The 15044-nt window shown below is 38.3% G+C and overlaps 1 protein-coding gene across 1 annotated transcript in view; it reads right to left on the reverse strand.

Annotated features, from left to right (window-relative positions):
- The window catches only part of UHRF1BP1L (UHRF1 binding protein 1-like), a 39953-nt gene that overhangs the window by 8298 nt on the left and 16611 nt on the right, over positions 1-15044 (reverse strand). The window contains 9 exon segments of the mRNA XM_010182191.1: positions 3016-3166; positions 4738-4874; positions 6331-6506; positions 6936-7595; positions 7597-8423; positions 10327-10520; positions 11282-11423; positions 13038-13156; positions 13258-13440. Of these exon segments, the coding sequence (XP_010180493.1) occupies positions 3016-3166; positions 4738-4874; positions 6331-6506; positions 6936-7595; positions 7597-8423; positions 10327-10520; positions 11282-11423; positions 13038-13156; positions 13258-13440 (2589 nt within the window).

Here is a 15044-nt window from a genome sequence, read left to right on the forward strand (position 1 = left end):
CCTAATGAGAACCTACAAGAAGACAAAAGGACATAGGGGCAAAACTGGCTTTGGTCCAGGTTCCCAACAACTGGAGAAGAGGACCACATCCCTAGTGGGAATGCTGAAATGGTGCCTAGAAAAGTAAAAGAGCTACTCTGTTCCTTGAAAGTTTGCTTCCTCTGAGAGGGAGACAAACTAAGGAAAACAGATGCATGTAATGCTCATGGATTCTAACTATAACTAAACATGCCATCTCCAGGAAAACAGCTCCAGGAGAGTACTAGGAAGAAGGTTTTGAGCAGTCAGAAGAAACTATATCAGTGTCTGTTTTAAAAAGAGAAAAATAATGGGGTAAGAGGAGTGAGAAGGAGGATAATTAACTTTCTACATTCATCCCAGAAAATATGCAGGCCAGTCAGCTGTTCTAGACCAAGTGTTCACCGAGTTCCTCTTTCTCTATGGTGCCCAGTGCTCATGGATGACCTAGCGCAGCAGTAGAGTCAAGGTATATGCACGTATCTATTCGCACTGGTCAGGGCAGATGAACATAGCATCGACCTGGGTGGACAAAGAGCAATGGGAAGAACTTAAACGACCATGAGAATCTTCATCCTCTGCTGTGAACCAGAACCTCTCCCTTTGCTACCTCTATGAACAGACGTTTCCACAGCACTAACAGCTGTGAGTCCTCCCTAAAGTCCTTCCAGTGTTTAAGAAGTGCTAGATCTCATGTTTCACCCACCAAAAAAAAAAAGGTACACTGCAAGTACCAGGTACCTTGTGTGGCTCTGTCCCATCAGTCTCTGTGACTGGTTGGAGAAACTTCTGTTTCCAGAGAAAGAAATAAGCACTATGTGCCCTAAGTATTTCCAGACCAGAAAAGAGTGCCTGCATCATTGCTGGAAGAATCCACCTAAGTGTAGAAAAAAAGCAGGCTAAAAGACCACATATGTGGCCTCAGCCATGAAGTCAACCTTGGTTATCTTGCAGATATCTGAAGGGGGGACTGTCAAGAGAGAATGGAGTAAAAATGGCATTAAATAATTTGGAAGCTGCTATGAACTGCTGTTCCCTTCTCCTCCAAGCATGACAAGGTCTCAGTAAAAGCACTGTCCTTCCCAGAGTGCCTCTGCCATACTCCACCTCCTCCTTTTGTTACTGCTGTCAGACAAGATCTGATAAAGGCATCCTCTTGCAGCCACAGCCCTGCAGGGAAGTGCACAGCTGCCACACTGCCCTCAAACTTATTCCAGCCATTAGGTACACTTTTTCTACACCTACTTCATTAACAGTATAGCAGGTTTTAAATCATTATTTTTACCCAGAACACCTCTGTAGACTGTAATTACAGCTTGATTATTCATTGCTTTGCATGGCTCCCTAGTTTACTCGTTACAATTGTTAATTCAGCACTTGAGTGAGTTCTGGTAAAAGTCTTGGGGAGGTTGCTTTTATTGGGTATTATCTTAAGCTTCTGCTCACTGGTTCTTTCAGTTGTACTTCGTTACCGTTAACTCATTTAAACTGTTTCTTTTGATCCAATTCTCAAGCTCTTTCTCAACCTTGATCCTCTGGAATTATTTATCTTAAAACTGTTTTCTCCTTTAGTTCTTCTATTAGAATAAAAGCATAAGGAGCAGCAATGGCTACAGAACATTCCCGACTCAGTACAGAAAGCAGTGTCTTATAGTGAAGAGAAGCAAAGATCAGTAGAGAGAAGAAAAGATGTACATTACAGAATGTGAGTTACCAGTGATGTGCAAAAGAAGTATTGTTGGCCCACCCATCCAGATACACAGAGAGAGAAAGGAAGAGATATGAAGTGGGATATTTGGAGATTCCAACCACATTACAACCTTTTGTCCATAAAACCATCAGCCAGTGTGCAAGCCTCTCATAAGCAGCTGAACCAGAGGCAGCGGGTTTCAGTTTTAGATCCACATAAGCGCAGGAAGGTGGCATGTTCTTACTATTTACTCCCTTCTGCTTTTACAGAGGATACAACAGAGAACCAGAAATCAGTTTGCCTTTTGTATGGACTCAGGGTCAGCCACAGTTCTTCTCTGCTGGTCCTCCCTCTTGCCTTCAGATGCCTGAATGTAACTGCAGCATCATACAACAGCTGCTCAAGCAGTGGATGCTGGCAGCTGCTCAGCTTACCCGTAAATGGGTTCCTTAGCTGGGGCATCAGGGGCTGTATCACCAAGCACAACTTCCCAAAGAAAATCCACACTGCTGCAAAGCTGGAAATAAAGGGCAGCCAACAGCTGTTAGAGCTGCTTCCTGAGAAAGGAGATGAACCAGAAGCAGGTGCATCATGCCCCAAAAACCCTACAGCAGAACAGAGCTGGCATCCAGCAATCAGTGAGGAAGGCTGGCAGAGGGGAGCAAAGCAAACTGTGACATGAAGTAGCACGCCAATACATAATGCCAAGGAAAAAAAAACAACCTCACAGTATGTGAACTAGGTTTTCTGGCTGAGAACGTGTGTGTATTCATGCCCAAGAACAGCTCTGACAGTACACTGGTTGATCTAGTGCAAATATCTGGCATGAAACTACATCCTGTGTTCCTTTCAAGCTTAAAAAAAAAAAAGGCTGTCCTTGCAGCTCATCTTTCCTGACACAGATTATAAATCTGTTTAAATGGTGAGTGTTTCTCTAATCTAGAGTAGCAGATCTTAAATACAAGAAAGAGCCCTTCAAACCGAAGTACATTTAAGCAAAGTATCAGAGTAGTAAAGGGCTTCCATCTTCAGAAAACAGTAACAAAATGTAATGCAACTTATTTGATTTTAAAAAAGCAATCTAATGTCCAGAGTTCAATGCAATCTATTGTTTTTACCCACACTGTCAGAAATGGTTCCATTTGTACTTCCTTCCCCTTCAAGGTATGGCAATTAGGAAAGAAATCAGAGTAGTTGTTCCAAACCAGCATAAAAAGGATGCTACTGTACTAACATAAACTCAGTGTTTAGCACAAATGTTTCCAACTCCAGCTCCACAACACTGCGATCTCATTGTTAGTTCTTACCAACAGTTCTGTTGCAAAGATAGTGCCGGACACTGATATTTCCCAATTGATGTGGTATCACTCGGTTGACCTGCAGGCAAATTTCGGTGTCTTCCCCTCTGATGTCAATTTCACCATTAACACCAAATATTTGGAAAACCACAACAGACATCTGTCAACAAGATAAAGATGAAGCAACATGAGATTATCAATTGCATTTACAGTAGTTATTGCTGTTTAAGTTCTGTCTAAACCTTATCCCCCACAATAGGAAAAAAATCTTTGTATCCATAACCCTTGCTCACAGAAAAACAAAGTCTTCTCGTTTCTTCTTTTTGTACCCATTGGCTTGATAACTGGTTGCTCACCTATCTGTCCAAAGACAGACACTTGTATTTATAACTCACTAACACCAGTGCAGAATTGCCCATAAAAGTCACGAAAGTGAGACAGACTTCTCCCACTCTGACAAAAAAAGCATCTGACCTATGTAACACCTGAAATCTTCTAAGGCTGTGTTCAATTTCATGCGTATCATAAGCACAACCAAGCATTTGCGGTGCTGAATCAGACCAGTTTATAGAGCCAGGATAGGCTACTAAGCTTTGGGTATCTGCAAAGTAGTCAGCCCCTTTTCTCTATTTATTGGATGGCAGTATCTTTCAAAAAAAGGTAGCAGCCAGTTTCAAACAACAACTTTGGTATCAGAAGATATATGTCATCATCATAGTTTGGACTCATTTTTCTAATGATTTTTAATTTATATTCTACAAGTAGAAAAAATATGCTAACATGCATTTGCATAACAATCTCAATGAATTCTGGTTTATTCACATTGCCTATATGCACAGATGATTGAAAATTCATTTAGAAGGAGCCAATCATTTAAGTGAGCTGCTTTTTTCTTTTGTCCTTTTCTTTAAATGGCGATCCACAAATATTTTTAAACAAAAGTAGGATTACAAGACTAATGTTACTACAAAGGAAAACACATCAACAGGCACACAATAGAGTTCAGTAAATTCACAGTCTGTCTTTGGGCCCATATACTCTTAGGTTTCTAGTTCATGATCTTAAATGATAAAAGAATATAATTGAAAAAGCATTGACTAGGGCAAGGATCAGCAAGGAATAAGTAGATGGGCAGATGGAAAAAGCTGGACCTGCATGGTGTCTCAGGGAGGGAATCTCTCTCTACATTCCCTGTTGTTATAACTTCTCTAACTACTGGGCATTGACCTGACATAGGACATCCTGGACAAAAAACATCTCTGATCTGGCTCAGTAAGGCAGCTGTTATGCTTCAAATTTACATTTGCAAATACTACAGAATGCTACCAATGCTAAGGAAACATTTCCATAAAAGAGATGTCAGTGATGGTGCTTTCTTTTGTCTATACTTGATGATATTAAAAAGCTCATTTTAAGTATCATATTCAATAGAGCATAAAAGAACACAATGATATTGCAAAATACTGCTATGCACTAAAGTAGAAATATTTCATCTATCAGCAGCGGCTACAGAGGAGATAGTAAGGACAGAGAATGCTCAGTGTAACTTGGATTATAATCTTCATTTGTATTTAATACAAATGCACTAGATCTATAGGTTTACATAAAGCACTAACAAAAGCTCCCAAAACTACTAGGAAAAAAAAATCACATCTAAAAGCATTCATTTTAGCTCTATTTTAAGGTTTAATTTACTGAAGCATGTATTCTAATGGAATTCAATAATATTACCATTTCTTCACTAGTGTCATGGGCATTCTCTGAAGCAGCACTCATGGCATCTGGAGATGACCCATCACAATTTTCAATCACTGTGCCTCCTTCATGGGCATTTTCTGATGGGCTTTGATAGTTTGTGGCTGTAATACCTTCCATATGTACATCAGAAAAAACGCAAAGTTAGCATAGCACGACCTGAATCCCTCCTGCATTAAGAATATCAGTGTCTGTTACTGTACGCATACATTAACTCATTTTTTAAAATGAGTTGAATGGCTTATTAAACAATTACTGATGACTGAATTGCCAAATCCACTCCTCTTACAGAAAGCTCAATGTTCCTGATGCTATGCAAGTAAGGCAGGATAGAGTGACAAAACCAAAACGGCACTCGACATGCATCGTTGAAAAATCTGAAGGGCCTGCTTTAGTCTTCCAAATCAAATATAAAACTGATCTAGCAGGAAAAAAAAGGTTAAAGGTTCCAAGTCATGTATCTCGAACACTGCACAGTGCCCTTGGAGCAATGTTTGCAGTTTTGTGTTTAGAGAAAAAAGCTATATTTGTTTTCATTAAAGTGACTGTGGCAGTGCTTCCTTGACAACTAGAAAGCACACAGACTTAACCTGCAGTTAAATACTGTTCAACAATCTAAAAAGACATATAAAGGTTATTTAAAATGGAAATTTATTTTAAGGTTATTTAAAAATGGAATTTTTTATATTTTATGGCATACTCCCACATACTCCACATAAGCACATGCAGGAATACTCCAAATATACAACAGGTTTACAAGTGAAGCCTTCTTCTCATCATTGCTCTAGACTAAAAAGAAATCCTACAGAAAAAAAACGTACTGTCATTCAAAGTACTTTATTCAAAGTAGAATTTACCAGAAAAGAGGTACCAATAAAGTAACCTTACTGTATTTCCTGACATTAGAGAATCAGTTAATCAGTTTTGCTGGAAAGCTAATCGATCGTTGCAATTGTCTAAGTCCCCAGTACTGCAGACTATACTGACATAATTACCACATGCCTGAATTCCTCCCTCAGATCAGGAGCAAACGCTCATGCACATACAAGCAAAACTTGGACAAATACCTGCTGTTAAGACAGGCAATAGCCAGGAATGGCTCTGTAAAGAACAAGCTGCAAGGAGACTACAAAATCCATCTGCTTGGTAATTAGCATGGTGAGTATTAGTGAAAATCCATTTCTTTTTCATTTATTCTTAAAATTAAAGCTTCTTTACCACTTCAAGCATAACACTGATTCAGGGTACAAACCTGTGAACGCTTACAGACAAAGCAACAGCTTTTAAGCAAAGCAGGGAACAGTTCTGCTTAATTCAGGGTTGCAACACAGCACTGCAGTACTTTTACTTCTCAAGAGAGAAAAATTAAGTAGGTTTAATTAAGTAGCATACGTTACTGCTTTCCCTTGAAATGATGTGCTGTGAATATACTTGATATTAATGACTGGAGAAGCTAACAGAAATAATGAAGTATCCAGGATTTGCTGCACTACAAATGAGCACTTTTGAGTAACACTTTGGAGTACACCTTCATGTATTGCTTAAAAACATTTTGTTAAACCTACTTACCTTTCTCCAGAAAGCTCTGGCTGTCACTTCCATCACTCTCTATCAAATGGTCCTCTAGCATCATACTGTCTATTGAGATGGTATCCAGAGACACTTGTGATGGACTTCTCTTCATATTCTTGTAAGAAACAGAGAATGCAGGGAGGTTGGACGGGCAGCGTTCCTTAGGCTTTCCACTTTTTAAATATAAAGACATTAGGAAATTATTATTTCAAATTAAAGGAATTGCATAGAAGTTACTAAAAAAAAATTCCTCTAAACCAGCCAAGTTAGAAAAAAAATCTGATTATTCAATAATCTTTTGGCAAGAAAAGGAGGTAAGCATAGAAACAACAAGCATTCCTGTGGATATTTGTGTCAGTACTTTTCTCAATTATTTCTTCACATTTAACCTGAAAGTAAATAGTTTAAATCAATTGACTAACAGTTCACTTTAGCTTTCATTGAATGCTATATATTGCATATCTCATATCGTTATTTACTTCAAGAATTTTCACCTACTAGATGTTCACTTCCATTGAACATTACTAAAAGCATGAGGCCAACAAGATGGATCAGTATTTTCAAATAGTAGTAAAAATGATTTAGTACTAAATCTTCTATACCTTGACGAAGACTGGGATGCAAACATCCTAACTGAAGTCACTTTCTCTTTGTTGATTTCAAGTTCTTCAGAGTCTAAGGCAGTTTCTGTTTCCAAGTCAGCGACTTGGTTAGGACAGCCTTCAGTTGTACCTTCCTGTTCATTTAACTTATTTGTCAATATGTTTTTGTCATCCTCTTTATCAATGAAAAATTCAGTAGAATCTTCTCTCTTATTTAAAATGGACACTGAATCCCTAGGGTGCAAGCTATTTTTCTCACTCAGAGGTCCACAGACCTCCTCTGAGTCACTTCTACTAAAAAGTCCACTGCTTCCTCCTTCACTCGTATCTCCCAAACCTTTATCGGAGGCATCATCTGAAAATGACGTCCCTTTCTGAAAATCCATATTACTGTCTGATTTAAACAAAAGAGGATCTATTAAAATTTCTTTATTAACTTCAGCATTCAGAGGCTTGCAGTCATTTACATAATCAAAATTTGGACTACCAGCTTGCACTATCTTACTGCCAACTAATTTACTCTCTGAAGTAAGAGCTTCCCCATCTCCCAAAGGGGATTGCTCTGACACTATGGGACTTTCTTCTTCCGCCACTGGAGACTTACAAAGGTTTCCCTGAGTCACTGGATGGAGTAGTAAGGCTACTTCTGCACTTTTCAAAACAGACATCTGTTTGCTTTGCAGGTTTTCCTGTCACTGCTTCTACATCATTCCTTAAGTTTTCCAGGAGCAATACAAGGGAATCATGGAGCAACAGCAAAAAAAGGTACTGGTAATGATTGATCTGTGCGCTTACATGTTTCTGAACATGGACAAGAACATGCACATCTGCATCAGAGGAAGAGCTTTCAGAAAGCGATCCCGAAGTGTCTGACATTTGAATGCCATTGGTTAAGGGCTCAGACTCGCTGCTGTAATATTCCTTTAAAAGTTTTTTACGTTGCAGCCTACTAGCAAGATCACTGGATTCACTTTTTGGAATGTTCAAAGCTGTCTGATTATGCGATGAAAGCTCTTTCTGTGACCTGGCAAATCTTACTGGCTGGCAAATCCAAAGTGAAAGTGGGAATGAGTCCACAAAACTTATTGGTCGGCCTTTCCCACTCTTTGTTCCTTCATAATCTATCCAAAACTGGGAAAAATGCAAGGCCCAAACATCAGTAGCTGCAGATGTCTTTAATGCGTATTTATTCAATTTTGGGATGATATAACCTTTATAAACATCATGCATTTTAGTATCTTGTTCATGAGCGTGTCTCTGGAAGATCGGATGCAAAAGATTAAAATTCTTCTGGGACTTAGGAAAAGTGGTGAAAGTTCTACTGAAAAAATCACTCTCTTTGAAGTTCTGAAACAAAGCTTCCAAATCAGAGTGTCTGCAGTTTGGTGAGGATCTTGTATTTGTAGCAATCATCTCTGAACTTTGAATGGAAAGTGCACGAGGTTGATCTTTATGAATTTCAGGTTTGTTTTCAGAGGGGATGATGAACTGCAAGAGAGAAGTTTATTTTGTCTAGTTATAAATATGTACATTAAGAAAGTAGGCAATTAAAGAAACAAAATAGCCATGACAGCTAAAATAAAGGAATATAATGAATTATAATTTTATGACAACTCAAGTATACTAACACATACAGGGATACATCAGGCTTACAGATTATCATTCGTGTTTTCTCTCATTTTTAAGAAGGATGCTGTGGCATCTAAAACTCAATCTTTGTACAAAACCATTATGGGTTTCAGGTTTTTCTTCTTAGAATTATTTAGATTTAGGTCAGCTATACTAGGCTGCAATGTCTCATTTTTTCAACTCAGAAACAGCTTGGCAGAAAGCTTCTTCAAGTGTTCCAAGTATTTACAACTTTTAGCTCCAAATTATAGTTCCCTGGTTTTCAACCTGATTTGTCAAACAGGATTTTTCACTACACTGAATAGTACAGTATTTTATTTCTATGGTAAGGTACAAGGAAACAACTAAATGTGCTAACACAGCTAATATTCTTAACACTGCAGAATACAGAACAGGTGTTTTATGACAGCTATCTAATAATCATAGTATTTTTTTGGTCACAAAAATATACTCCAACTCCTACAAAAAAATGTAATTCAGTATCATGGATTTAATTTTACTTGCATATGTTTATGCAACTTTCAAAGGAAACAAATATATTATGCCAAATGCTCCATCTATGTTGCTAACATGGACCTTGGCCACACTAGTTTTGCTAGTATCAGTGATATCACCTTCTGCCAAAGCATCTCCTTGCTGCATCCACAAATATCAAACAGTCATCCTGAAGACATGTAAAAGATGGAAGTGATGAAGCTTCTTCATGTAACAGAAAGAACTCAGAACAAAATAACCAAATATGTAACTATATAATAATTAACGATATGTAAACATCAAGCACATCAATAATAAAAAACGTAATTTGCTAGAATAAAACTAATGCAGTTAAGACAGAGATGAAATAATTAATATGAATCAAGCTTTGAGAGATTTAAGACGGCTATCTTCTCTTAGTTTAGTGGGCTATTTACATAGCGATTCAATATTAGATTAGGTCAAAATGGGTCTGTACTTGTAGTTGCCCAATTGTTAGGTCTCACCTACTGTTTTCATTCAGTACAAACCATGTCCTTTTAAAGTTCCATTAAAAATGCATCAAAACCCTGAGAAAGGTAACCATCTCCCCATATGCTGACATTTTAGAACCCCTGAAAGCTCTCCTGTGCAAATGCAAACCAAGGGAAAAAAAAAATATTTTCTGCTCAATAAGCCTTCTCCTCCAGAGAAGGAGAAGACAAGGCAAGCAAAAAATCTGATGTTCAGCAGCATTAACAAGCACTGCTCCTCTGGAATAAACATGTAGAGAACTTGTGTATCCAAACTACAGCCAAGGGCCAGTGTGAAACAGAAAATGGTGAGAATGGGATCTGGAGAACAAATCTTCAGATGAAGGACTTTCTTTATTCCAGGCATTCACTAACAAGATGGAAGAGTTTTGATATGCCACAACCAGAGGAACAAGGGAGGGCCCTTGCATGAATATAGAGTGCAAATATGATTTTTTTGCTAGTTATTTTTACTTCAGTGCTCAATTTTTTTTCCTTCAGCTATATCAGCTTCATTGAACACAGTGAAAATAATTTGTTAATACTCCCATTCAGGTTTTCAATACAAACCCAAAGTACCCTAGGACATAGATGAAGTAGTACGGAAGACAGATGTCTGTCTTCAAACCATCATATTCTGCATAGTTCTCCAGAGCTGCACTGCCTATTGCATGTGGTGTTTGTTCATTCATTCCTTAAGCTGCTTGGCTAAAAGCTTTTCAGAAAAGGTATTTTCTTTTGAAGGACCACAAAAGCATTCCTCAGTGACAGCGTACCTTTAACATTAGTCCATCAACTCTAACATCAACATGTTCATCTGATTTTGAATTGTCGTTTAACTTGTACATAGCCATGAACTGAATAAGACTCTGTTTCAAATCCAACACAAACTGATTTAGCCAAAGAATACTTCTCTCATCCAGGGTGAACTGTAAAGCATTCAGCTGGCCATACAAATTTGGACATGGAACTAAAAGAGAAAACAAAACAAAATAATGAGAACAAGTACAATGTTTAGGGGTTAGTTTTTTTCTGGTTTTTGGTTGGTTGGTTTTTTGAAATCAATGAAGACTTACATTTCATCAGTATTTTACATCAGAAGAAGAATGGAAACCCTAGCCTTTGGTCCCAAGGAAGAATAAATAATTAGGGGATACCTCAAGTGATGCTTCTTTCTTTCACTCCAAGGAAGTAACTGAATTTTTGAATGTAAAAGCTAATATTAGGATAGAATGAAGTGTGAGGAGAAGGGGAGAATGTCCTCATTACAGAGGAAGGGCAGGACCAATGAGATTTGCTGTCCTCAAGTCTCATCCCCAAGAAATCCACTGACATTTCTGTATATAAAACAGGGCCAGCCCCATAACACATTAACAAAAATAACTCCAGCAGATGTTCGTTGCACCTTAGATACTACTGCAATAGTTTGAGTTCTGTTATGTAGCCAGAGAGTGTGACCACAGAAACCATACATGTATGTCAGAGAATGAAAGATTCATGTCTCAGTAGAAATGCCGTAAGTGCTTTCAGACATAAAACCCACGTTAGTAAAAAACAGTATTTATAGGACTCTGTCAGAAGAAAGCACTGTGGAAATGGAGCAGCATTGTGTTCTCTCTGTTTTAGAAAGCCATTTCCTATTTCCAGTTGTCAATCTGGAATCAGTATTAATCTTTGTAAAGGTGAAAGTAACACACAAAATTTATGGTTCAATACAAAAAGAAGTCTTACTAGGGAAGTCCTTTCCATCTGGGTAATAATATTCAGTGAATTCAATATGAATAGCTGGCATTTCTGGTGGAAGATAAAGTGACTTTTTATTGCAGGAGATCAGAGCTTTAGGGGAAGAACGACACTGGTCTGCTGTTGAAACCTGTAAAAGATCAAAGATTAACATCATTAATACATTACATTTTTATGAATCATTAAGCATTTGTAGTTGCAAGGCACTGCCCCTAGTAGGTTAACATTCCACTGCTCTCAGATGGAGATCCCCAACCACACAAAGTGCAGACAATGAGAAACACCCCGTTGCCTGGTAGAAGCAATCTGCACACAACAGTTTCACGAGAAAGCTGTACAGTATTAACCCTACCAGATCCCCTTCCTTCATGCGAGGCAGGAGGCAGCAGGTCACACTCAAAGGCATTCAGAAGAAGCCTCGAATGATCCAATATCTTTACTGCAGACACTACAGCTCCTGCATTAGCAATTATGCTAGGACGTGGCATATTTGCATACCATTTGTCCAAAAGGATCCCATATCTAGATGATAAGGGATAGATAAGCTAAATAAGGTTATTTACACAACTGTTAAGAAGTTCTTGTACTATCATAAGTACAAGACCTTAAATTGACCTTAAAATTTCTTGGAATGTACCCTCTTCATCAAAAACTTATTAGGTCAGACTGCTAGTCTGAAATTAGCCAATCTATTAATACTGAATATGTGATGACGTCTACTTGTATTAGTTTCACTGGAAATAATACATACACAACCTTTATAAGCCTGCTTCACTCTGTGCAGCTGTTTTCAAGCTGCAAACATCTGTGTATGAACACACACAAGAATTCAAGCAATAAGAGCTCTATTCAGAAAAGTAGGTTTTTGTAAATTATATAGAAATAATGACAGTTAAAAAAATTGAAAATGTATTTGTGTAGAGAGGAGGAGGAGACAAACATCTGAAGAGTAAAAGGCAAATGAAAACACCAACAGTACAAAAGGATTTTATAAAATCACTTCAATTGCAGATGAAGGCTCCTGGCAGCAAGCTGCAACCTCCCACTCCACCAGAAGTGATAAGACAAGAAGACATTGAAAACTGGAACAAGAGCAAGTAGAAGTCACAATGACTACGGGCCCACACTAAGTACTTTTCTTAGGACCTGAAATTTAGAGTAGATCCTCCTGTATCACTAACACTCTGCCTTTGGAGATATAATCCTCCTCCACTCCAGTTGCCTCATATCTGCACCAAAAAGTGAACGTGAATCACAGCCAGCAACTAAAACTACTCACTGAAACAAATGGGGTGGGGGAAAAATAGCTAAAGTGTCTACTCAAAATATCACTGGGGGAAGGAGGGGATAGAGAAAATTTTTTTAAATGCTTAATTTAACATTTTTAAAAAAGCCTTGTACTTTGAAAAAGAAGTCAGTAAGAAAAGCATCAAATACAAAACTACGTATTAAAATACCTAACATAGTACAAAGAAAAGATGAAATCCCAAATATCAGTATTTGGGGAACAACAGAACTTGGATCCAACACATAACTGTGATAGGTTATCATCTAATAAAATGTCAACAAGAAAATACCCACTGATTTCAACAAAGCAGAAGCAGGCCCATAAAGGTCTAATCCAATAATAAATGTAAAGACTTCTATTAATTTCAGTGGTCTTCAGCACTGTCCCTTAAAAGCCATCGTTACATAACAGTCAAGGGCGACATAGCCCCCATTTTACTAACTTGAAGAAATGTACCTGATATATATTGAAATCTGCAAGTCTAACCACAATAGGACTAGACATCAGTTTGCCCTTTGGTTGTTGGGAAGATACAGAGGAAGCCCTAGATGTTCCTTTCGGTATCTGTTCCTTGCCTGTAGGAAAGAATAGTGATGCAATCATTGAAAGAACAGTCTTTTCTAGAATAGTTTTAACATTTCATGGAATTAAAGCATTAGTGATGTAAACAAAGTACCTGTTTGTAGGTTTTGAGGAGGCACATCAGGTGGCGATTCGGGAGGAGAATCTAGGACCTGATCCTTCACAGCCTGCTTAAGCAGCTCAACATTGCTTTTGAATTCATTTAACAGTTCTTCAGCCCATCCACTTCTGGCTTTAGTGGCATCACTGTAATGCATCCAGTGATTGCAGCTGTCTCCTGTAAATAACAGGAACGAGGGAAATATTAACTCATTTGAAAGTTTGCTTCTAACTGGATAACAAGTTTCCACTATTTCACAATTCTTCTTCAAAATACACTCTCACTGCATGCTATCATTATAGAACAACAGAAGTTATAACAGACACTAAACCAGAAGTTATATATTACATAAAAACAAGTCTCGTTGCTTCACAAATTCACTCAGAAAACAACATAATATTGCCACCTGCCTTTTACCACCACTAACTAATGCTCAAAACATCACTGGATATTTCCAGTTCAGAGAAATCTGATGACAAATTAATTTCATATGTGAGAACATGCAAAAAAAGGTTTCACTAAAAAAAAAAAAAATAAGTGAGTAAGTAACAGAACAATGTTCCCATGCTAATTTCTTCCAAACCTATCCTTTCTGCCAGAACTGTGTCCTAAGAAGTTGCTGGTCCCTTTTCAGAAACATACTCTTTTCGTCTTGGCTCTCTAGCACCTTTATGGCACACAAACAAGAAGGAAAGTTCAATTAGTGCTGCAGCACACAGCCTTTAAAATTAAGCACAGCAGAAATCCTTTTATTCCTAACGTGTTTCTGCTGGTGAAGCATTTAAACTTCTCAAAGAAATTGAGATCTCTTCAAACAGTCCCTGTAAAGACAGTCTAACCTGTTCAACAGTAAGGATGATAAATAACTTCTATCAAGTGGTACATCACTCTTTAAATACCAGCATGTGAAAGCTTACTTTTTTTGGGACTTAGTGAGGTTTTGGGTACTTACACTAGATGAGTAGATATGATTGCTATTAAAATAGGAAAATCCTTTGAGAAAACATTATGATTTCAAGTCTAAATGCAAAGATTTCAGCATGGAAGAAACTTCAAGGGAAGGGCCCATCACAAGAGATGACATTTTTCTCCACCCTCCTGCCTCAAAGCCTTTTGATGGTTACTGAAATCTTTCCAGGTAAGGAAGAAGAGAAAGGAACAGGGAAGAACACAGAAAGAGAGCAAGAGGGCAAAGAAGCTGGGTCCAAAGCAAAGAGGGCAGAGAGTCTATGAAGATGGAACTCCAAAACAAGGCCGAAGTGGGGTCACACCAAGCATATGCACATAAACTCTGAAGCACCTACAGGACAGTAGCATTCTATGAAGGTCAGGAGCAGCCTTGGCTGCAGTGACCATGCCATGGTGGAGTTCAGGATTCTGAGGTGAAGGAACAAGCAAAAAGCTGAATGACAACCCAGGACTTCAGGAGAGCAGCCTCTGGCCTGCACAGAATTTTGTGGGATATAGCCCTGGGCAGAAGAGGGGTCCAGGAGAGCTAGCTGATGTTCAAGAATCACCTCCAAGCTCAAGAATGGTCCACTCCAAAAAGCAGAAAATCTAGCAAATGTAGCAAGAGGCCTCTGTGGATGAACCAGGAGCTCCTGACTAAATTCAAACCTAAAAAGGAGGTGTAAAATATGTGGAAGCAGGATCAGGCTACCCAAAAAATATATGAAGGATGGCATTAGAAATGCCAAAGCCTATCTGGAATTGAATCTAATGAGGAGCATTAAGGACAACAAGGATTGCAGGTGTAGCAGCAGCAAAAGAAAGAGTAGGGA

This window comes from Mesitornis unicolor, unplaced genomic scaffold (assembly GCF_000695765.1).
Source record: "Mesitornis unicolor isolate BGI_N332 unplaced genomic scaffold, ASM69576v1 scaffold49383, whole genome shotgun sequence".
Lineage (NCBI taxonomy): Eukaryota > Metazoa > Chordata > Aves > Mesitornithiformes > Mesitornithidae > Mesitornis > Mesitornis unicolor.